This window comes from Cryptotermes secundus, unplaced genomic scaffold, assembly GCF_002891405.2.
Source record: "Cryptotermes secundus unplaced genomic scaffold, Csec_1.0 scaffold931, whole genome shotgun sequence".
In the NCBI taxonomy this organism is placed as follows: Eukaryota; Metazoa; Arthropoda; class Insecta; order Blattodea; family Kalotermitidae; genus Cryptotermes; species Cryptotermes secundus.
Genome location: NW_019732382.1, coordinates 558,499 through 581,796, shown reverse-complemented (window position 1 = coordinate 581,796; position 23,298 = coordinate 558,499). Strand labels below are relative to the sequence as shown.

At 37.0% G+C, this 23,298-nt stretch overlaps 1 protein-coding gene across 5 annotated transcripts in view; it reads left to right on the top strand.

Annotated features, from left to right (window-relative positions):
- The first annotated feature begins 9,568 nt into the window (after positions 1 to 9,568).
- The window catches only part of LOC111867661 (graves disease carrier protein homolog), a 46,269-nt gene continuing 32,539 nt past the window's right edge, over positions 9,569 to 23,298 (top strand). Inside the window, exons 1-3 of one of the 5 annotated variants that reach the window (XM_023857693.2) lie at positions 9,569 to 9,620; positions 10,066 to 10,451; positions 18,384 to 18,476. In XM_023857693.2, the coding sequence (XP_023713461.1) occupies positions 10,388 to 10,451; positions 18,384 to 18,476 (157 nt within the window). In that variant the 5' untranslated portion in view covers positions 9,569 to 9,620; positions 10,066 to 10,387. Of the gene's footprint in view, positions 9,621 to 9,652; positions 10,452 to 13,916; positions 13,938 to 18,383; positions 18,477 to 23,298 lie in introns of those variants that run through there. The other 4 variants (XM_023857692.2, XM_023857691.2, XM_023857694.2 and 1 more) reach the window with 4 other exon arrangements.

Genomic DNA, 23,298 nt, shown 5'->3' with positions numbered 1-23,298 from the left:
TTCAGATTAGTTATATAAGTATTTATATATGTATTAGGTGTATCAGAGTTTCACACCCATATAGAACCACAGGCAAAATTATAGTTTTGTATATTCTAATTTTTATGTTTTTGGACAGCAGACAAGAAGACAAAAGGTTCTGGACTGAATGGTGACAAGCATTACCTGAGTGCAATCGCCTCTTAATTTCCTCCTGAATCAGGTTTCAATCTGTTATCGTTGTTCTCAAATATCTGAACTGTGCCACATTTTCAAAACATCTGTTTCCTATCTTTATGTCATGATTTTGCCCTGCATTTTGGTGACAAGACGGTAACATATACTTAGTTTTCTCTGTGTTTACTTCTAGAACAACCTCTTTACTTGCATCACTTAAAAGTCTGTATGTTTTTCTTTATTGTATCTGCATTGTCACCCAGTAGATTCACATCATTGGCGTAGACAAACAGCTGATGTGTCCTGTTTAATTTCAGTCCCACGTGGTTTCCCTGGACCTTCCTAATTGCATATTCTAAGGCAAAGTTGAAGAGGAGTAGTGATAGAGCATCTCCTTGTTTTAGACCATCCTGGATAGGAAATTTATCAGACAAATGTTTACCTACACAGACTTTACTATACGTTTCATTTAAACACATTTTAATCAACCTAACTAGTTTCATGGGTATCCCAAACTCTATTAGAATATTGTACAATACTTCCCTCCTAACTGAATCATAGGCTTTCTTTAAGTCTGTGAATAGCTGATGTACTGTCTCATTGTACTCCCATTTTTTTCTCTAATATCTGACTAATGCAAAAGATTTATCTGTAGTTGGTCTGTTACGTCAAAACTCACACTGATGATCCCCAATAATTTCATCTATATACGGACTTAACCTTGAAAGAAGAATATCGGACAAAATTTTATGTGAAGTTGATAGCAGTAATATCCCCCAATAATTACTACAGTCAGTTTTATCACCCTTCTAGTGAACTGGTACAGTAATAGACTCCTTCCACTGATCAGGCAATTTTTCCTTATTCCAAATAGAAGTAATTAGATTGTGGCTCTTAGAACGTAATATTTCGCCTCTTTCTTGAATAAGTTCTGCTGGAATTTGATCACTACCTGGTGATTTATACTGTTTCAATTTTGCTATAGCACTTTCACCCTCAATCCCGCTAGGATCAGGTACTATTTATTTATTTATTTATTTCGTCTCTATACATCATTGTTACATGATATAGGACAAGTCAGTTACTGTACATTGGCTGATTACAATAAGAGAATAAAGTTATAATACTTGAAATTGTTTACAGTAGATAAAATAGTTAAGATTTCATATAGTGTGAGGTGGAATCCATATTAGGTCGCCTCGGCATGTTGGATTCCATATGTCCTATTGTACCTGTAGTGATGATAATGCTTATGGAGAATTTGATGGAATGAGGCTCAGCTGTATGGATTTCTGTCTGCCTAATAGCACTGACCCTATGTACATTCAATAACAGAGAAGTAGTTCCTCCACCTGTTCAAAATGTTGTAGGAATATGCAAGCAGATCACAATTCTCATCCTTCACTAAGTTACTGCTAGGCTGGTAACCCCTTTTAAAGTCATTTATTCCTCTATACAGGTCTCTAATGTTCTTGTTCTTACTGTTCACTGCAAGCTCATCAATTTTGTCTCTCAGATATTCCCTCTTTTTGTTCCTGAAATGCCTGCTGGTTTCACGTCTTATATTTTTCAGGTTATCCCCATTTGCCTCGCTTGGATCCTGTAACTATTGCAATTTGGCCTGCTTTCTTTGATCTTATAATTTTGAGCATCCTTCATTGAACCATGGCTTATGCTTCGTCAGTTCATAATAACCTAGACTCTCTTTGGCAGACATTTTTATGTTCTCTGTAATAGTTTCCCAAGCTTTATTAACATCCACCTCAGTTTCCAGGTTTTCCAAAGCAGTGAACCTATTTGAGATTTCAACACAATACTGCTCTTTACCCTCTACCTCATTTAATTTCTTGAGATTGAACCTCTCCATATGAACTCTGTGTGTTATTTTTTGCTAACTGCCAGTCTTTCCCTAACCTTTGCCACCACCAAGTAGCGGTCAGTATCACAATCTGCTGCCCTGAATGATCGGACATCAAGTATACTTGAGTGCCTCTCCTATATATCAAAATATGGTCTTTTTGATTATACTGTATTAATTAAACAAGGACATGCACATATTTGGGACAAAATAAAACACCATACTCATTAACTTATTCACACTACAATCATTCAACACATGCAAACATTACACTGAACAGAAAAAAAATGATATGTTCACTTTTTATAATTTTACCAGAACTCAAGCAGATTTTTTTGCATGCACTTTACTGTCTTGGCTGCCTGACTTTCCACAAATGCTTTAGCTTGAGAAATTACACTAAGCATATTTGAATCATTCCAATGTGCGGCAAATTCCTGCAGTTCCTTTAAACTTTTGACAGCATCTTGATAAGTCTTCACTCTACACTTTTCTTCTTTAATCACAATGTAATTTTCCTCCTCTCTTCCTTTTGTACTTTCTCTAAAATTCTGAACTAATGCTTCAATATCCATTGTCTGGTTCTGTTTGCACATCTTTTTATATGTTGATTTCCTTAACATCTTCATTTGCAGTTTTCTTAAGTTCTCTCTTTATTTCCATTAGCACAATTTTCCCACCATTTCAGAATTTCCGTTTTCTTCTTTTGAATCTCACATAATTCAGTTTTACCCATGTTAAACATCTTCATGACCTGCTGACATACAATTTATCTCGCTCACTTGCATGGTTCACTTTTGCTCATACACGTATGTTGAGATAAAGCACAACTCTTGTCTTTGTAGCCATGATGACAACTGCTAGACTAAAGTAAAAATGTTGGCCTAGAGCTGTATAAAGGCTTGTTTTGATTTTTGTTTCCACGTTAGACCATTTCCATTTAATCAAGGTATTTAACATCTTTTTCAGCCCCAAAGTCACAGGACCTAAAAATGTTTCTGTTTGAGACAAATTTCGTTTAATAAAGGGTCCGTTTAAGGCAGGTTTTACTGTGTGTGTGTGTGTGTGTGTGTGTGTGTGTGTAATAACCAGTTTCAGCTTGCAGTGAATAGTGACATGTGAAATTAAGTTTGTTTATTACAGCGGAAGAGTTCATTATTTTTTCTGTGGCGCTACAGCCCCAATTTGGGCCTAGGCCTGCCTCCATGAAACTCTCCGTTTCACTTTGGTTTACTAGATCTTTACACATACGGTAGGACTCCTTGGGCGAGTGATCAGCTCGTCGCAAGGCCTCTACCTGTAGACAAACACAGAAAAATGCACACAAACATCCATGCCCTGAGTGGGATTCGAACCCACGATCCTGGCTTCTGAGCGAGCGAAGACAGTGCATGCCTTAGACCGCTCGGCTACCGTGACCGGCAAGAGTTCATTATAGTCTTAATTATTTGTTACACATTCCTTCAGCTGAACCCATCTGTCAAATGACGCTTATAGATCTGTGTATACTTTTCCACTCTTATTTTAAGTATTTAAGTGTTGACTTTAAAATGGTCATGTCATAAGATGACATTACAAAATTTTGATCAAAATAAATATGTTGACAAAAGAAAAGGAATGAGGATAAATAATCTATGCAGAGTGTCAAATGAAGGACTGTCTAGTGGAATTAATGAATATAAACTTAATATTTTCACAGATTTTGCCAGTTCTTTGTACGAAGAACCTTAAAATGGACATAGGCACTTTTAGAACCTTCCAAATATTCCGTTCATAATGTGCTACTGTATATCAATACTACATGACCTTTGTAATTAATACAACACTGAATAAGCTGAAAAAAAATGAATAATGTATTGCAAGGTACTTTCTGTTTCAGCTTTCCAAGGAAAATAGTGAGTAGTTCTGCATCAGTGGTGTTATGGAATAATTGGGGACAAAAAAAATATCATTGAATTTCTTCAGGGAAAGTTGTTTTTCTGAGAATGTACAGACAACTACTCCTACGTGCTGCAAATGAACGCAGTGCCTCTGTTCACACCATACAGATAAAGAGTGTTTTATACATGCATAAATGATGGTCCTTTTGCTGCTTTTTGTGTGTCAGTAATTGATTGTACCTCTTGTATACTTATGTATTCACAAGAATAATAAAAGTGAGATCGGCGTGGATTACAGGAGGACAGTTCACAGTCATTTTGTTTGTGAACTAAATATTTTATTTTCCCACATTTGCTTCTTTGAGCCGTCAAGGTTAAGTCCATATTTTCTTATCCCACCTTTCCTTTAATACATTATTACTTATTTTCCTTAAAATAATAAGTACGGAAATGTATCAGAGACTGTCGGCAGGGGTTTTGTTTGTGTCAGTTTTTTGTTGCATTTTATTCATCTCTTTGAGGAGAATTCATTTTGTTGTTATAATATTTTATGTATGGTATTTAACTGAATTTCTGTTTCAGCCTAATTGTTATCATCATGTATCAATCAGTATCTGTTTCTGAAAAATACATTCAACTTTTTCATTGCGGATCTGGTCACAACTTTGTTATGGTAATGAACTCGTGCTTAAAACACTAATGCAAACAGTTGAGAATATCAGCTTGAACAACTGGGTTGCCTGTAAACAGCATATTATAAACCAACAAAATGAAATTAAATCATGTGTAACATTTGCATGCATCAAGATGATGTAAAGGTCCAATTCAGAGCATCATCGTCTCCAAAACAATGGATTTTTATTCCATATCAGTGTAGCTGATCATCCAAGAATACTTCTCCACATTAATTGTTATAAAAACTTCAGATTTTATAACAAAATAAAACTCAGTTCCATTTGATATTTGGCAACTGCCTACCTTACATCACCAGAGGCAGGTTTTGCAGTAACACTTTGTTCAATGTGTGCTGTTTTAATTTTCATAATTTTGTGTAAGTATCATAAAACATTCAAATTTGTTATGTTTCCTGTGAAGAAATATCATTTGGGACATATTGCTGTGTAGTCCGTTGAAAATCAACTGATATTTTGAGAAACATATCACCTCCATCTTCCCGACCCTGAAAATCAAGGCAATATGTTCCTCCAAAACTGGTTGACTTTCAATGGACTGCACAGCATTATGTCCCAGGAGATAGAACTCTTCATAACGAATGCTGTGAGAACTTCAAATTGTACATAGTTTTAAATTTATTTTTTTAAGTTTTAGGTGGGTTCCTGTCACCACGCCATGGCGCGTCCTCAGGTTGCAGATGGAGGAGACGCCCTCCAGTTTTGGAGGGAAGCTGTGAATATATTGAATAAGCAGTCGCGGACAGCCGACAAGGGGTGGCCCTCCAGCTTGGGGGTTGGGCGTGGGGCTAACAACTCCTCACCATAAAAAATCATTATGTTATGAAAATGAACACAAAGCCTCGGATCTGGATGGATTCCTTGGATAAACGACCTAATCTAATGAAAATGGATATGAGATTTGACACTTGGAATGTACGAAGTTTGTATAGGGCAGGTTTGCTCAGGGCAGTGGCAGAAGAAATCTTAAAATATAAGTTAGATTTAGCAGGAGTACAGGAGGTCAGATGGGATGGAGGTGGCATCACGCCAGCTGGAGACTATACATTTTTCTATGGAAAGGGGAATGAAAATCATTAATTAGATACAGGTTTTTTCGTACATAAGAGAATCATATCAGCAGTTAAGAGGGTAGAATTCGTTAGTGATAGGATATCATATATCATACTAAAGGGTCGCTGGTGTGATATCGTTGTTATGAATGTTCACGACCCAACAGTAGATAAAATTGATGACATAAAGGATAGATTCTATGAAGAACTAGAACATGTATTTGATAAATTCCCAAAGTACCCTGTGAAAATTGTGTTAGGAGATTTCAGTGCCAAAGTAGGGAGGGAAGACATTTTCAAACCAATAATTGGGAATTAGAGTTTGCATGAAATTAGTAATGATAATGGAGTTAGAGTTGTAAACTTTGCCACATCAAAAAATCGTACTGTCAAAAGTACAATGTTCCCACATCATAACATCCATAAATTTACTTGGACATCTCCTGATGGGAAGATACACAATAAAATAGACAATATTTTGATAGATAGGAGACGGCACTCAAGCATACTTGATGTCCGATCATTCAGGGCAGCAGATTGTGATACTGACCACTACCTGGTGGTGGCAAAGGTTAGGGAAAGACTGGCAGTGAGCAAACAAACAACACACAGAGTTCATACGGAGAGGTTCAATGTCAAGAAATTAAATGAGATAGAAGGTAAAGAGCAGTATCGTGTAGAAATCTCAAATAGGTTTGCAGCTTTGGAAAACTTGGAAACTGAGGTGGATGTTAATAAAGCTTGGGAAACTATTAGAGAGCATATAAAAATGTCTGCCAAAGAGAGTCTAGGTTATTATGAACTGAAGAATGCTCAAAATTATTAGATCATAGAAAGCAGGCCAAATTGCAGTGGTTACAGAATCCAAGCGAGTTAAATGGGGATAATCTAAACAATATAAGACATGAAACCAGCAGGCATTTCAGGAACAAAAAGAGGGAATATCTGAAAGACAAAATTGATGAGCTTGCAGCGAACAGTAAGAACAAGAATATTAGAGACCTGTATAGAGGAATAAATGACTTTAAAAGGAGTTATTAGCCTAGCAGTAACTTAGTGAAGGATGAGAATGGTGATCTGCCTGCAGATTCCCACAACATTTTGGATAGGTGGAGGAACTACTTCTCTCAGTTATTGAATGTACATAGGGTCAGTGATGTTAGGCAGACAGAAATCGATACAGCTGAGCCATTAATACCTGATCCTAGCCCTTTTGATGTTGAAAGTGTTATTGCAAAATTGAAATGGTATAAATCGCCAGGTAGTGATCAAATTCCGGCAGAACTGATTCAAACAAGAGGTAAAATATTATGTTCTAAGATCCATAAGCTAATTAACTCTATTTGAAATAAGGAAAAATTGTTTGATCAGTGGAAGGAGTCTATTATTGTACCAGTCAAAAGAAGGGTGCTATAACTGACTGTAGTAATTATCACGGGATATCACTGCTATCAACTTCATACAAAATTTTAGCCAATTTTCTTCTCTCAAGGTTAAGTCCATGCATAGATTAAATTATTGGGGATCATCTGTGTGGATTCTGATGTAACAGATCAACTATTGATCAGATCTTTTGCAGTCATCAGATACTGGAGAAAAAGAGGGAGTACAATGAGACAGTACATCAACTATTCATAGACTTCAAGAAAGCCTACGATTCAGTTAGGAGGGAAGTATTGTACAATATTCTGATAGAGTTTGGGAAACCCATGAAACTAGTTAGGATGATTAAAATGTGTTTAAACGAAACGTATAGTAAAGTCCGTGTAGGCAAACATTTGTCTGATAAATTTCCTATCCAGAATGGTCTAAAACAAGGAGATGCTTTATCAACACTCCTTTTCAACTTTGCCTTAGAATATGCAATTAGGAATGTCCAGGGAAACCACGTGGGACTGAAATTAAACGGGACACATCAGCTGTTTGTCTACGCCAATGATGTGAATCTACTGGGTGACAATGCAGATACCATAAAGAAAAACATACAGACTTTAAGTGATGCAAGTAAAGAGGTTGTTCTAGAAGTAAACACAGAGAAAACTAAGTATATGTTACCGTCTTGTCACCAAAATGCAGGGCAAAATCATGACATAAAGATAGGAAACAGATGTTTTGAAAATGTGGCACAGTTCAGATATTTGAGAACAACGATAACAGATTGAAACCTGATTCAGGAGGAAATTAAGAGGCAATTGAACTCAGGTAATGCTTGCTACCATTCAGTCCAAAACCTTTTGTCTTCTCCTCTGTTGTCCAAAAACATAAAAATTAGAATATACAAAACTATAATTTTGCCTGTCATTCTGTATGGGTGTGAAACTTGGATTCTGACATTAAGGGAGGAACATAGAGTGAGGGTGTTGAGGAAAATATTTGGACCAAAGAGAGATGAAGTCACAGGAAGTTGAAGAAAACTGCATAATGAGGAAATTTCATAACTTGTACTCTTCTCCAAGTATAATTAGAACGATCAAGTCAAGGATGATGGGGTGGGCAGGTCATGTAGCACGAATGGGGGAGACGAGGAATGCGTATAGGATATTGGTGGGAAAGCCAGAAGGAAAGAGCCCAGAGGTAAGACCAAGGCATAGGTGGGTGGACAATATTAGAATGGATCTTAGAGAGATAGAATGGGATGGTATGGATCAGATAGATCTGGCTCAGGATAGGGACCAGTAGAGGGCTCTTGTGAACACGGTGGTGAACCTTCGGGTTACATAAAAAGGCTGGGATATTCTTGAGTAGCTGCAGAATTGGCGGCTCCTCCAGAAAGGCTCAGCTCCATGAGTAAGTAAGTAAGTTCTTTTTTTTAATTTCTTGTTATGTTGTTTGCTACTTGAATCGCAGCAAGCTGGAGTTAAATAGGTATATCAGTGGATATTCATTTAAGGGTTTCTTATAAGTTACTGTTAAGTTTTTTGTAATTCTGGCTAATGAGATACCGAAGAGAGATGAAGTGACAGGAGGTTGGAGAAAACTGCATAATGAGGAGCTTCATAACTTGTACTCTTCTCCAAGTATAATTAGAATGATCAAGTTAAGGAGGTTGAGGTGGGCAGGGCATGTAGCATGAATGGGGGAGGAAAGGAATGCGTATAGGATATTGGTGGGAAATCCAGAAGGAAAGAGACCACTGGGAAGACCAAGGGTGGACAATATTAAAATGGATCCTAGAGAGATAGGATGGGACTGTATGGATTGGATTGATCTGGCTCGGGATAGGGACTAGTTGAGGGCTCTTGTAAACACGGTAATGAACCTTTGGGGTCATTAAAGTGCTGGGATTTAGCTTCTCGGCTCAGCTCTTATAAAATACGTATGTTTTCCTGAGTTGACGTTTTTAGTGTTCACGGTCGAGAAACCGTGACCTAATGGACCCCAGTGGGCTACAGTGTTTAAAAGAATATATCAATGACATGGTTATTTGTGGAAGCCGCAGCTGACAATGGGAATTATCATATTTTCCCTTTGAATTTTCAAGTGGTATTCCACTAGTATTAGGACGATGATTAATGTGTTACTAATGCTTTCTCAATTGAAATTACGAGGTGTAGGAATAGTACTACTAACCGCCAATAACAGCCCGGGTTATACCAATTACGACCAGTCAACTGTGTGGTAAAACTGACAGAGAATTTAAAACATTGAAACTATGTAGTTTAACCGTGGGGTGAAATCTATTTAAGTGTTAGAAAGACTAATGGAAAATTATTGCGTTGCAAAATAGCGGGTATTGAAAGGTCGATCATTTTTCTTTAGTACCGGAAGGTCGCGGGTTCAGGTCCCGATGAGATCATCGGATTTTTTTTCAGTTGAACTAATCCTTCCAGCCTCTAACAGAAATGAGTACCAGGAATTAACTAAATAATTTTCCTGTGGAGTAAAGCGCGTAAGGCAGACAACCTTATCGTCGTCTTTGAGCTGATCCGGTCTAGACAGTGTGGGACCCTCGTCTTACAACCTTACGGACTTTCACGGCCTGGTACAGGGATAGCTTTATTTTTTTTTATGTGATATATTTAGCTGTTGGAAGTGGGATGCGTTATGTGTTAACGTGACGTAAAACAGAGTCCATTCTGCAGGAAAGATTAGATCTTATATTTTGTTTTATTTGTGTTATTTCCAGCCTAGATTATATGAGAATTCGTTTCTTTTGTGTTATTTCCAGCTCAGATTTTATGAAAAACGAGTTTCGTGTTAAAAGTAGAAAGTGAAATTCGTGCCCCTAATCATGACGTTTTCTTTGGGTTTTTGTGCAGTTATAAATTCTGGGAAAGTAGTTGGAAAAAGCATGTGTTACGAGGTTGTACAGGTTATTTGTTTTGTTTGTTTCTAGTTGTTTCAGAGACTTTCAGTATCTCAGACCATATAATGCCGATGTGCAGGTTATACATATAACTTTTTCTCATGTGGGTTTAAAATTACAGCTATGTAAATGAAATGAGTAGTACCTAATTCAACTATTACTACCGAACCAGTCGAAGAGAATGCGGTACTGGAAATTATTGCACGAATTGATGTTATCTTGTGGTCTGACTGTAACATGCAGAGTACAGAGTAGAAAGGTGATTTGGAAAGCGTTGTGACGGTAGTTGAAGTGGGGAAGTAGGCCGCAAATCATCGTGTATCCTTTTGTCGTTGCTGTCAAATGCATTGCAGCCGTGGAAACCTTAACCTTGACCATACGAATGGTGAAAGCATAGCTTGGAATAGTGAAGTCTAAAAACCGTGTGCGAGTTTGGAATAATCATGGCCATAAGAACAGAGGAGAGAAGCTCGCTAGAGTTCGTCTTTAAATCCCTTTTTGCGGGAGGTAAGTGTGATGAATTTGTTACTGATATACAGAAAATTCCGTAATGAATAATCCAGGCAATGTCATTGATCCCTTTGCAACCAAAATGGTGTCATTAACCTTATGTAATTATTATTTTTGACATTATTTTAGGAAGTGCAGTAGTCTTTGATGGTGTTTGTACTGCTAAACTATTACCCAAGGAAGAGTATTTTTTTCCTCCCCCACCCCACATATCAGCTTTGTTAGGATAAGCTTCAGTTATGAGATTTGAGAAATAACTGAACTTATCCTGGAGTAGAAACTTGTTCACTAACCTTCAGTGCAGGATACAGCTATATGACCCATATGTTAAATGTGACCTGTGATGAAATCAGCCTGGCTATGGCCAGTATTTAGATGCTGTTAAGGATAGAACGCTCTGTTAATTTGGGGAACAAGAAAATACTTAATATTTGCAATCAAAATACATTGGACAACACATTTTCTTGGAAGACTCATATAGATACAGTTGCACCCAAACTAAGTTCAGCTTGTTTTGCGATTAGAACAATTCTTGTCCCAGGAATAATTAAATATTATTCCATAAATCATGATAGAGTGAAACTAGGAAACTATGTGTGAAATACACACATACCCAGCAGTATAACACACGCAGTCACAGGAGCAAGACACAACATAAAGAACAATACACACAAGATAATAGAAAGAGTGCTCCGACAGAAGAGATTAGAGGTGACTCGAGAAGTGAGATACGACGTAGGAAAAATCCTGAACATTTTTAATATTTATCAGTATATATGATAAATATTTATTTTAATATGAAGACAAGGCATGCAGTGAACTAGTTTAACGTAGTGCGGGAGAAAGGAGTGAGGTAGATAAGTGTATGCACTAAAAGACGGTGAAATAAATCATGGACTTAAATCAGTGCAACAGGACGCTAAAATATAACATTAACACTGGTATTATTACCTAGACTATGAGTATTAGAATCAAATTGTAGAACTAAAGAAAATTTGAAGGAAAGCAGTCATCTGATTGAGGTACTATCCTGGAATTTGCCCAAGAAACCACAGTCAGGATAGCCATTGTCCCAGCTTAGATTCATGCTGACCACCACCCAATAAATTCTAGAGTGATACCACTACACCAACCTGCTCAGTGACATGTTTTGTAAACATTCCAGTCCGTGAACTGCTTTCCACAGCATTTCTGATATAGTTGGTCATTGTGACTGTAATCTTCCACTCTTAATTTCCTCATACAATAGAAGAATTAACAAGTGGAAGTCAGAAGTCATTAATGGTGCTGTTGATGAATATATATTGGTTGCAGTAGTCCATTGTTTTGTTTGTTTTTTAAGTGACGGAAATTGACAGTTCACACATTAAAGACTTTTTCATCTAAGAAAAATGTCCACAGCCATTTCTATATATTGACGTCATCCCAAATTTTGCAGTATGAATATTTAAATGTTTATTGTTCATTTGCAGGGACTCTGCTTTATGGTATGTCCAAATTATGTTCACTCAGTGTAAATAATTGATAATTATTTAAGAGTTTTTGTAACTGCAGATTTTTCTTGTGAAATTACTTGAATTGCAATCTCTTTGGAATAGATTCATCAGGCTCCAAACAAAAAATTATTCACCCATTCCTGCTTTACTTGTCCCCTGCCCTTATATGTGTATTTCATTTTCTCTTCCATTCCTAGAAACATTGATGTTTTATAGAGCGATAATCTTGTCTTCTTTAAATTGTAATGTAAGACAGTTACTCACATAAAAAGATTTATAACTGAAATATTCCTGTAATGAATAAAAAGAATGTAAATGTAAAAATTGTTTTAATTGTACCTCAGAACTCATTGTGTCACTTGATATATCCTTAACATGTTGTGGTAGATTATTATAGACTTTTGTTCCTAAACAATAAACTCCCCTTTGGTATTTACTCAAATTTACAAGAGGTTTATGGACATTATTTAGATGTCTGGTATTTTTTCTATGAATCTCTGAATTTACTATGAATTTGTTTCTGTTTTTTATCACAAAGAGCATAAGAGATAGTATGTTCTGAGATGCCAGAGGTAAGATTTCTAATTCTCTAAATAAGATTGTGCACGAATCCCTCCTGCATCCCAACATAATTCTAATTATATTCTTTTGCATTCTAAAAATTTTTATACTTTGGGGTGAGTTACTCTAAAAGGGTAAACCATAATTTATAATAGAATTAAAATAAGAGTGATAAAAGGTATTTATGGATGTGTATGGTTTAAGCGATCTTATTATGTAGCAGACTACACTTAGTTTTGAACTGATATATTCAGCGTAGTATTTCCAGTTCATTTTATCATCAATGAATGTTCCAAGAAATGTAATATTGGATATAGATGTAATTTGTTTTTTATCATATACAATTTTTATTTCAGATTTAGGATTATTATTTCTAGCTGTAAATTGAATGTAGTGGGTTTCGTTAAAATTTATAGAAAGTTGGTTTACTTTGAACCATTCATTTATACTATGAAAAGCATTGTTTATATTCACACAGAGATCATCATAGTTTGAACTTTTAACTAACAAACTAGTATCATGTGCAAATAATATAGGTACAGTTTTATCATTTATAGTTTTGAATAAATTGTTCATATAAATGAGAAATAGCAGTGTGAACAGTGATTTTTCTTCATTATCCCCAGCCTGTTAACTTAAACATAAAGATGGCTTTTCTGTGTATAGAAATGTACAGGCTACCTTTATTTTGGTTGGTTTGAAGCCTGCTACATGTGTTAACACATTTGCTTGATGTTGGAGAATGCCTGGGGGGGTTGGCATTGGCATGTGTGTGTTAAGAATTCTGAAATCTGTTATATACTGTTTTGCAATATATGAAGTTTCTAGTGTGAAGAAGTGTTATGCAATGACATTGAGACATTTTGCAGGCTTTGTTCACGGTTATCTCACTTCTGTTTATCCTTATCATAATGGTTAGCAAGGTGAGCCACCCTATTGTCAGAACTAAGGAGTGTCAGATGTGTATTGCTCCTCTCTTTTCTTCCAGTGAATTGGTGTGCTCCAAATATTGCTGAGAGGGCGCAGAGGGCTTGTAAACCCCCACTTCAGTTATCCTTATGCCAAAAGTTAACTGTAGGGGAGGCCCTTGAAATCCCCCACTCCCTTCCTTTCCAACATTTGAAGTACTCCACCTTATTTCTGTATTTTTCTGCCTCCTTTCTGCCTGCTTGGTCATTGTTTATGAAAGAGAAACTTGCTGTGATTCAGATTATTCTGCATATGTCACTACATGACTCTCTCTCCCTCTTTTATGCCCATTATCTTTTATAGTTATAAGGTCCCATAGGACTATCAACTTTAACCTCACCAGCACAGATTTTTTCTTTGTCTGCCCTGCTTTTGCACAGTCCTTAACTGCCAACTCCAGTTTGTCTCTCTCCAAGGAAACATGATGGTCAAATGCAGTCTTCCTAACCACTACAAGGTATAGGTCTCTTATCATGTAAACTCCATTTGTATTACTTGAAGTCTGGCATGTTGATGTTTTCATAATGGGCACTTTATGTTGGGATGGTAGGTGCATGGTGATAGATTACTGTTGATAAAGTTGGTTTACTGCCAGTAAGAAATGTATATACGAGGGTTGGAACTTTAATAGTGGCAACACTGCTGTAGAGACGCCATGTGATGGAAACAAATAATATCGCTTATACCACATGTTAGTTACATACCTACATTACCTCAGAGCAAATGGACTCTCCCTTCCCACATCACGCGCATGCACAGTGACGAGAAGAACAGAGCCTCGTGTTAGCTGGCGGTCTAATGTAGTGTTGTCACGATGTTTTCAAAACAGGAACAACAAAGTTGGATAACGATTAAATGTGCCAGAGGCCGTACAGCATGACAGTGTCATCAAGGTCTTCAAGAGGCTTGCAGGGAATCTGCATTGCCTTACAGAACAGTGGCAAGGTGGGTAAAAGCCTTCAACGAGAGACGCCAAAATGTGGCAGACATGCGTCGGCCAGGTCATCCTAGTGTCAGTGAAGAAGAAGTGTATGCTCTTTCCACGTTACTGGAGAGTGATCGACACCATACAATTCGTGAGCAGGCCTGAGAGTCAGGATTAGCGCATACAACTGTGCTTCACGTTCTGAAAGAACACCTGGGCATGAGAAAAATTGCATCATGATGGGTTCCGCATAATTTTACGGAAATGCAGAAATGACTATGATACAACGCTGCTCGTAACCACTTGGAGAGCTATGAGTGTGAAGGAGAGGCTTTGTTACACTGGATGAGACATGGGCCAAATCATATGAGCCACAAATGAAACGCCAATTGAACGAATGGCGTCATTACAGTTCACCACGAAAATCAAAAGTTTGTCAGAACCCCAGCAATGTGAAAGTTATGGTGATTCTCGTGTACGACTGTGATGGTGTTATCCTAACGCATACCGTTCCCCGACAGGAGACCATCAATGCACGGTATTACTGTTCATTTTTGGAACACAACCTGCGACCAGCTTTGAGAAAGAAGCGACGACACTTTCTGCAGAACCCACCCATCATTTTGCAGGACAGTGCTCGGCCGCATGCAGCGCAAGGTGTGGCTGATTTGTTCAGTCGATGGGGCTGGGAAGTGCTGTACCATCCATCATACTCCCCGGACTTCCCTTGTCACTTTGATTTGATTCCTAAGCTGAAGGAACCAGTAGACTGCTCCATTTGAACTATCAACACAACAGGCGCTGCTAAAGGTATCCTACGACTTCCACATCGCTGGCAGCAGGTTGTACACAATGCTGGTGACTACATTGAAGGACAGTAAAACTTTCAAACATGAATCTATTTTGTATCAGTTTTAAATAAATAGTTGCCACTATTAAAGTTCCAACCCTTGTATAATCAGCCACTGCTCCTTTGAGGTCTGCAGGAGTTAGAAGTTTTGGTCAGTTTGTATCCATTGTAGGACAATAAACTCATTCTTGCAAGAGATATAGGACCTTGCTTTTAACGCCATTGATATATATGGAGGATGTTTTCTTTTTTAAGTAATTTTAAGTACTAACCAAAAAAGCGCTCAGGTTTCTTGTTTCATGTCTCTCTAATGACAAGCGGATGCTAATGGTTTTGGGAAGGGAGACTATAATCATGGCTTTTTCAGTCCTTCCTATTTCTAATGATGAACAAGCTAAATGTCTGGAGGCTGATTATAATTGAGAAAGAGAATGTGGCTTGGGAGTGTAACTTCATACTCCACATTTATGTATCAGAGAGGAAGTGTCTTTCAAAGAAATTAGGCCTTTTCATGTTCAGAAGGCTTTGCACGTATGAAAAATTTGTCTGACTGTACAATGCAAGTTGAAATATTGTTTCTGAATTGGTCTCTTTCATGATTACCATTGCATGTAGTATGTGACAAGTCTTATGATTTTAACAACAGAATTATGAAAAGTGGTATTTAAACATAATTTCTCTGATCAGTTTGTGTCATGTTTTGAACATTGTCTTGATTTAAAAGTATGTCTAAAGTATAGTTTCTAAATATTTTCTCTTAAAAGTAACTATTAATAACTTGGTTTTATTAACATTTGTATTTTGTACTATGCAAAATTGAATCTAAGAAATGTAAGCCAGATACAAAGAATTTTAATTTTCTGTGTATTTCACACACCCTTATATCCTGTATTTATTAATTTATTTATTCCTGCTCACCAGGATACTTATTTATCAGTAATTGTAGTTACATTTGTGAAATATGGTGTTGTGTAGCATTAAAAAAAATTGTTGTGAATACTGAAATCCTGTGTGTGCTAATGTATAGAAGGTTGGTTCCAGTATGAAATGAAAATTAATTTGAACTTTGAACTGTTGCTATTGTAAATCTGCAAACAGTGCGTGGTGAAGGGCATCAGTACAATGACAAGTTCATGCCAAGAGAGATTGTTACTGATTGCTGTTTTTAACTGAACTGTGCAGGTTATCGTTTGTGGAGGCTAAAAACGAACACAGCTTAATAATAGTAATCACTGGGTAATCTGTTTTATGATTATGTTACTGATTGCTGTTTTCAACTGAATTATACTTCAACCAGTGCAGGTTAATGTTTGTGGAGGCTAAAAATGAACACAGCATAATACTAGTAATCAGTGGATAATCTGTTCTTTGATTAGGAGAACTGTACAAACTTTCCAAAATTAGATACAGTACTATGCCCTTATAAAATAAGGGAACATGTCTTGAAGGCATTTAGTGAGTGTATGCATTCTTGATCTCAGGGATAGGATGATGAACAGTCAGCTTAAAGCTTAGGCTACGTTTACTCATGAATAAGTACACCTTTTTTACATATTGGATGGGTGGCTGGTTGGGCCTTGACACCATGAAAAGAAATTATAAATTAAATCCCAGGTGCCCAGTCTTGATGGGTTCTTATTCCCGGAAGTTATGATGGGAATTTTTATGTTTCTTTTTATAATCATTAGTTGAACGATCTGCTTAACCTCGGAAGAGGTTAAATCAGAATTTGGTGCATTATTGTTTACTGCCTCAGTTTGTAGTTCTGCAAAGAGAGTGAGGGGAGTGTGAAAGCAGAGTCAAGCTGTGGCTCACAATGCAAACTGTAGGGATACATCATTCAGTTGTGAAGGATTGTCAGAATATTTTTTTCTCTTTTTAATGCTGGAAATTGGCTGAAATGCTGAACTCAGTACAGGGTATCCTACTGGTAGCAAATTGAGTGTCAACATTAGAAGAAAACTGGGAAACATTGGTATAGAACGTGATCTGGAGGTAGAGATAAAAAAAGAAGGCATGACCCAGCTTCTGTCCATATATTCTGCAGGCAGCTAACCTTTCATTTAAATGTAAGATGTAAAATTAAATCCTGTGGTATATAAGTTGTTGAAAAGTTTCATCCTTTATAACAAGGTTCATAATGAAATCGTTAGAAGAATAAGTTCCAGATTATACCTATAGGTCCATTAGAACAGGAAGTGGAAATGATTGGAATATGATTTAATACATTTTGAAATTATTGTACATGCCATCATTTAAATTCAGAGAACTGAAATAAAATCTGTGGAATATTAGGGTTGTGAAAACATATTGCGAGAACCAGTTATTTATGCGTGAAAAGTGTTGCTAGTGAACAAATCAAATGCCCACAAGCAAACTGGGCAGGAGCTGTACCAGCTGAGCTATTCAAGTAAAACAGTGGATGATGTTGTATTTTAGCGCTAAAAGACGGACATTGCTTACATATCATGGACGAAAACAGTGGATTCTAAAAGGTTCTGATGATGGTGTATAACACTCAGAATTGCTGGGTTTTTTGGACTTTTTCCATCATCCAGTATTCTAGAAAACAGAAGACACAGCATCCTCAAGTGAGGTCGGAAACAGATCCAGTTTCTGAAACATCATGTTTTCTATTTTCTAGAATACTGGACAACAGGAAAAGTCCAGAAACCCAAGTAATTCTGAGTGTAATGGAATGGACGCTTCTATTCACATGGCAGTTTAATTCTCTCATTGGTGTAAATGTAATGGTGATAATTATGTTACAGGATATCTTGTATGGTTTAGTATCTTACAGGTAAAGAGAAATTGTCCCCTAAACAAAGCCAATACTGGGTTGTCTGTAAGTTAAAATGGGTACATATGTTCATTAGAACGGATTTAAAGTTACAAGTTTAAATCATGTTTTATAAACGAATTCTTAAGTTTACAATTAATGTGTGTATTCTTTTAGTTTTAAGTTACAGGTTACTGATTTTATTTTTATCTGTCTTAAATTTTACCTCGTACACAACACAGTTGAAAGACGTCACAGTATATTAAATATTCACGGTTTGGCTTTTTTCTTGTAACGAGCATTGTGCCCGTTTGAAGGGTTAATCTTATCAAGTTTTTCGTTTTTTCAGGGGTTGCCGGAATGTGCTCCAAGACTGCAGTAGCTCCACTAGATAGAATAAAAATTTTACTTCAAGCCCATAACAAGCACTACAAACATTTAGGTAATTTTTATCTTATTATATACATACCGGCTCAGCTACATGAAGTTAGTTGCTTTGTTAGTTGTATTCATAATGTCATGTGTATGTGTGACTATAGACAGGGTTTTGGATTGGAGATTGGATTTGTTGACCACTTTAACACAATTATAGCACCATCACTGATCTGCACACTTTACAAATCACTAGGACATACAGACTTTGAGTATGTTACAGTTTCCACTAGTTGTTTCCTGGTAAGGACTGACTCAGTGGTTATTCCTCTACTTCCATACTGAAATCTTCTATGGATTGTGGCTCCCTTCCAACTAAACTGACTCAAAAAGTTACTTTAAGACTAACAGTTTACCACCAGTCAGTTAATCTTGGTGCCAAGCCCCTTGAGACCCATGACCAGAGATATTTTTTGTCGACTGAACTCTTGCAGCTATATTCCTTATGTAACGTACACTCTGATGACAAGATGGGTTTGTCTTTTATGAATATGCATGGCCTTTCATCAAGTATACATATCACACATATAGCATGTTATCGAAAATTCTTCCTTTTTGCTTTCGGTAAAGGCTTTGCAGAGCAGATCATGCTGATCTTACATATCTTATGCTACAATGGCAGCTTGGTCACTTATACAGTTGTAAGCTTACCCACTGTCTAATTTAAGGCTCCTATGTTTTCTATGTCTCGCTTTGCCTTGTTCTATACTGTGGATATGTTTGTTCTCATGATTTTTGTATGACTTCTGCTTGTTGCCTGCACAATTTTCTTATATAATCATACACATAGGGAAGGTTGAAAGCCATGTGCAAATTGCGGACTGGTTTGCACCTTGGAAAATTTCCAATGGTACAGAGAACCTTGTTTTGTAGGTGCTGCAATTTTAAAAGGTAGGTGTATGCTACTAATTCTCAGGCAGGAAAAGCATACGTCATTACTGATCTGATCAGTGCCTTATGGAGAGTTAGTTTAATGTTGGCCCGTAAACACTCACTTTTGAATAGGGAATAGATTCTAATAAATGTTCTGAAGTCCTTGGCTTCAGTCATCTCTACGTGCAGTTTTCATGTAATCCTCTTATTGAATTTAATGTCCATGTATTTATCATCCATCAATATTGCAACACTTGTTTATTCTCCACATAATCCTAATCTTAGTTTAACATTTTACACTTTGACACCACATGTTTCGGCCCCAAACGGTCATCTTCAGGTGTCTTGACATGTTAAAAATATTTTATTAAATTATCTTAAAACTGCTACACTGTGTCAGTCCATGTTTAAAATCACACACTGTAGTTCTCTTTTCAAGGCAAACAAGATAAAAGCCATTAAAATTTTTATTTAACCAACATTATTTTGGTGCATTCTATTTCATCTCACAAGGGTTGATGTCCATTGTTCATAAATATATGCTTGCCCCTTACGTTCATAGCCTACTTTTCAGTTATGTCTGCAATATGCCCCTGGTTTTTGTGTATCCTCCATAGCATGCGGTGCTGTCTTTACCAGTGCACTAGTAAAGACAACACCACACGCTGTGGAAGAAACACCATAACGGCTGTGGTGTATTTGCTTATGTTATGGTTGTTGCCTATCAGCAGATGTTGTTTCACTGTTGAATGAGTGCATAAGGGGTGGGCCATAATAATTCAGCCCTTGCACTGAAACCTTCAGTGCTCTCTTATGCTTTTGTTTCACTCTTTGTTTGGAAGTTGTTACCCAGTAGTCTCTCTAAATGCTGCAGTAATATAGAGAAACTGTGATGACTGTCAAAAAGATTGATGTTAGGACTTTAAAGGCTAGGGAAGATTTAGTTGCTCCCAAGGCCAGGAACTCATCTAGCATCTGAATTTTTCAGCTGTTACATTTTAGGTGAACTGTTTGCATATCCATATATAACAAGCTGTGGAGGTGATAGTAGTAGTGGTAGGGTAGTGGTGGAGGCAGCAGCAGTTGCTGGTGGTGAATATAATATATGATTTGAAGAATACAGGGCTTATAATTACTTACTTACTTACTTACTCACTCTTGGAGCTGAGCCTTTCTAGAGGAGCCGCAAATTCTGCAGCTACTCGAAAATTTCCCAGCATTTTATGGAACCCGAAGGTTCATTGCCATGTTCACAATAGCCCTCCACTGGTCCCTATCAGCCAGATCAATCCAATCCTATCTCTGTCTCTCGCTCTCTCCCTCTGAGATCCATTTTAATATTGACTACCCACATATGCCTTGGTCTTCCCAGTGGTCTCTTTCCTTCTGGCATTCCCACCAATATCCTGTATGCATTCCTCGTCTCCCCACATTCGTGCTATATGTCCTGCCCATCTCATCCTCCTTGACTTGATCAATACAGGGCTTATAGGACTAGAAATCTGTGCAGTAGGGAAGTGTTATAAATTATATCTGAAACTTTATTGGAAATATAATGTCTGTACCGGAGTATAGTCATTAAAGTAGCTAAGAGAATGAATAACGGTTTATACAAGTGAAAACATACCTCTTCTATTTTATATTGGACAGCGCTAGTTTTATTTATACTTTTAAGTGCATTATCTAGCATGGATGTATTTATGGGCTGTTGGCCAAGATGTGTGTGTGCAAATAAGATCGAGGTAATGTTTTCACAAGGATGAGAATGTGTTTTGAATGAGACATAAGGCACAGCTGACCTATCTTGCATTATATATCTTAATGCAGTAATTCACTGTTGTACTTTGGTTTATGAAAACCAATATTTACAAAACTCTGTACAGTGGGTTGTGTAGAACTTCATTATACATGACATTTCCACTGTAGCTTACTTATGGGCCACAACAGTTGAGTGGCCTATGTTCCTGCTTAATAATTTGGAGACCCTGTGTTGAAATCTGAGCTCGGAGACCAGCTGTCCTGACTGAGGTTTTCATGTTTTCCTCAGTCCCACTAGGGAAATGCCAGGAGAGTTCTTCAAATTAGGTCAAAACTGCTTCTCTCCACATCCATTCCAGACTTTTAAGAAAAACTTGCTGCATTCATCTTTAGGGCCAAAGTGAACCCTGAAGTTTAAGGCAGCAAGTTCCTATGAAATGTTAATATCCATCCACAAGACTAAATGTTGTCATAGCCCTGAAGATATTTGTCTGAATTTTCATTGATATGAAAATCTCAGATCTTATAGAATTATTTTGGCATACTCTTGAAGACATCTGAACAGAATTTTGCATCATCGTCCCCCTCCTCTTCCTTGATACAGGCAAATAAACGTGTTCCAACTTCTCGTATTCATTCAGTTTTTTCAAGGGCTTTTCTGACCTTGGCACCCTGTATAAGAAACTGATGGTGTCCTAACTCAGAAGATGTCACTCTAAAAGACATCAAAACACAATATTAAACAATGCATAACTCCATGGTATGGGGCTTCTTTATACCATTGTGTTTATTCACTTACCCACGAAATTCTCTGCTTTCCTGGAACCCAAAGATTCATCACTGTAAACACGAAAGCATGCCAGAACAAACTGAATTTGGTGAATGACTTCATATCCTATTTATATTAAGATCTGCTGTATTATTTTCTTCTTGTCTGTATCTAAGTCTCGTAAGTGATCTTGACTGTTGGGTTTTATTGACAAATTTTTGTACATTTCTTGTTGTGTGCATATGTGTTCCATGTCCCTCCCACCTGTATCTCTTTGTTTATTGACCCTAATTATATTAGATGAAAATTTTGTTTTTGAAGTATCTCAGTGTGTAATATTTTCAGTCCTTTGATACCTCTTTTCGTTTGAGCTCAAATGTCCTTGGCATATTGTTCTTTAGTGCCTTTTTTTTTTTATTGCTAGTGGGGTGGGACTAAGTCCCTTGTACTGCGGCCACTTCTGGCCTATTGTACCAGCCTCAGATGATAGGTGAGGGTGATTGTGGAGCAATTGGTGGAATGAAGATTGGCAGGGGAAACCAAAGTACTCAGAGAAAGCCTGTCCCAGCGCCACTTTTTCCACCGCAAATCCCACTTGACCAAACCCGGGCTGCTGCGGTGGGAAGCCAGCGACTAACCGCTTGAGCTATGGTGCGGCCCTTCTTTAGTGCCTTACTGTCTGTTCTTCCTTCAGAGTGAGAAATCATATTTCACACCCTTTAAAAACAGTTAAAATTTTAGTTTTATGTAGTTTTTATTTTTAGATTCTTATATAGCATGCTGGAAGATAAAATAATCTGAACTGTAAGTAACAGATGTTCATTAAACTCACTCTGTTCCTAATTTCATGATGAATGTTTTGAGATTTGATGTTCTCACGGTGATGACCACGAAGATTACCGTCTTCAGGAATGTGATGCTCTGTAGTCTGATGGATGTTTACTTGCAAACATCTGCATGGTGTCATATCTTCATAATGAATATTATTGCAGTATGTTGTTATCATTACCAAGTACCTTAACATAGCTATATTTTCAGTTTTTAATTTGTGAGCTGTTTTTATAATGTGATTTTGTACTGAGTTCTGGTGATAAAGACATAAACATATTCTTTGTTTCTCTATTATTTTTCATGATGTCTATTTTTTAACCTAATAAATTAACATCAACACGGGTAGCTGATGTGTTTCACTTATCTTCAACCCCTTCTGATCTAGTCTTTTTGTAGTGGAATATTCTAAAATAGAATGTAAAGGAATGAAAATACAGCATCCCCTTCTTTCTGTCTATGAACTATGAACTTCATCTGGCCTGTGAGCAATAGCAAAATTAGTATTCATTGTGGGATCTATCCCCTTTTGGAAGAGAGTTATGGATGGTGTTTACACTGATTACCATCCGTAATATTAACTCTCAGGTCGCCAGAACTTCAG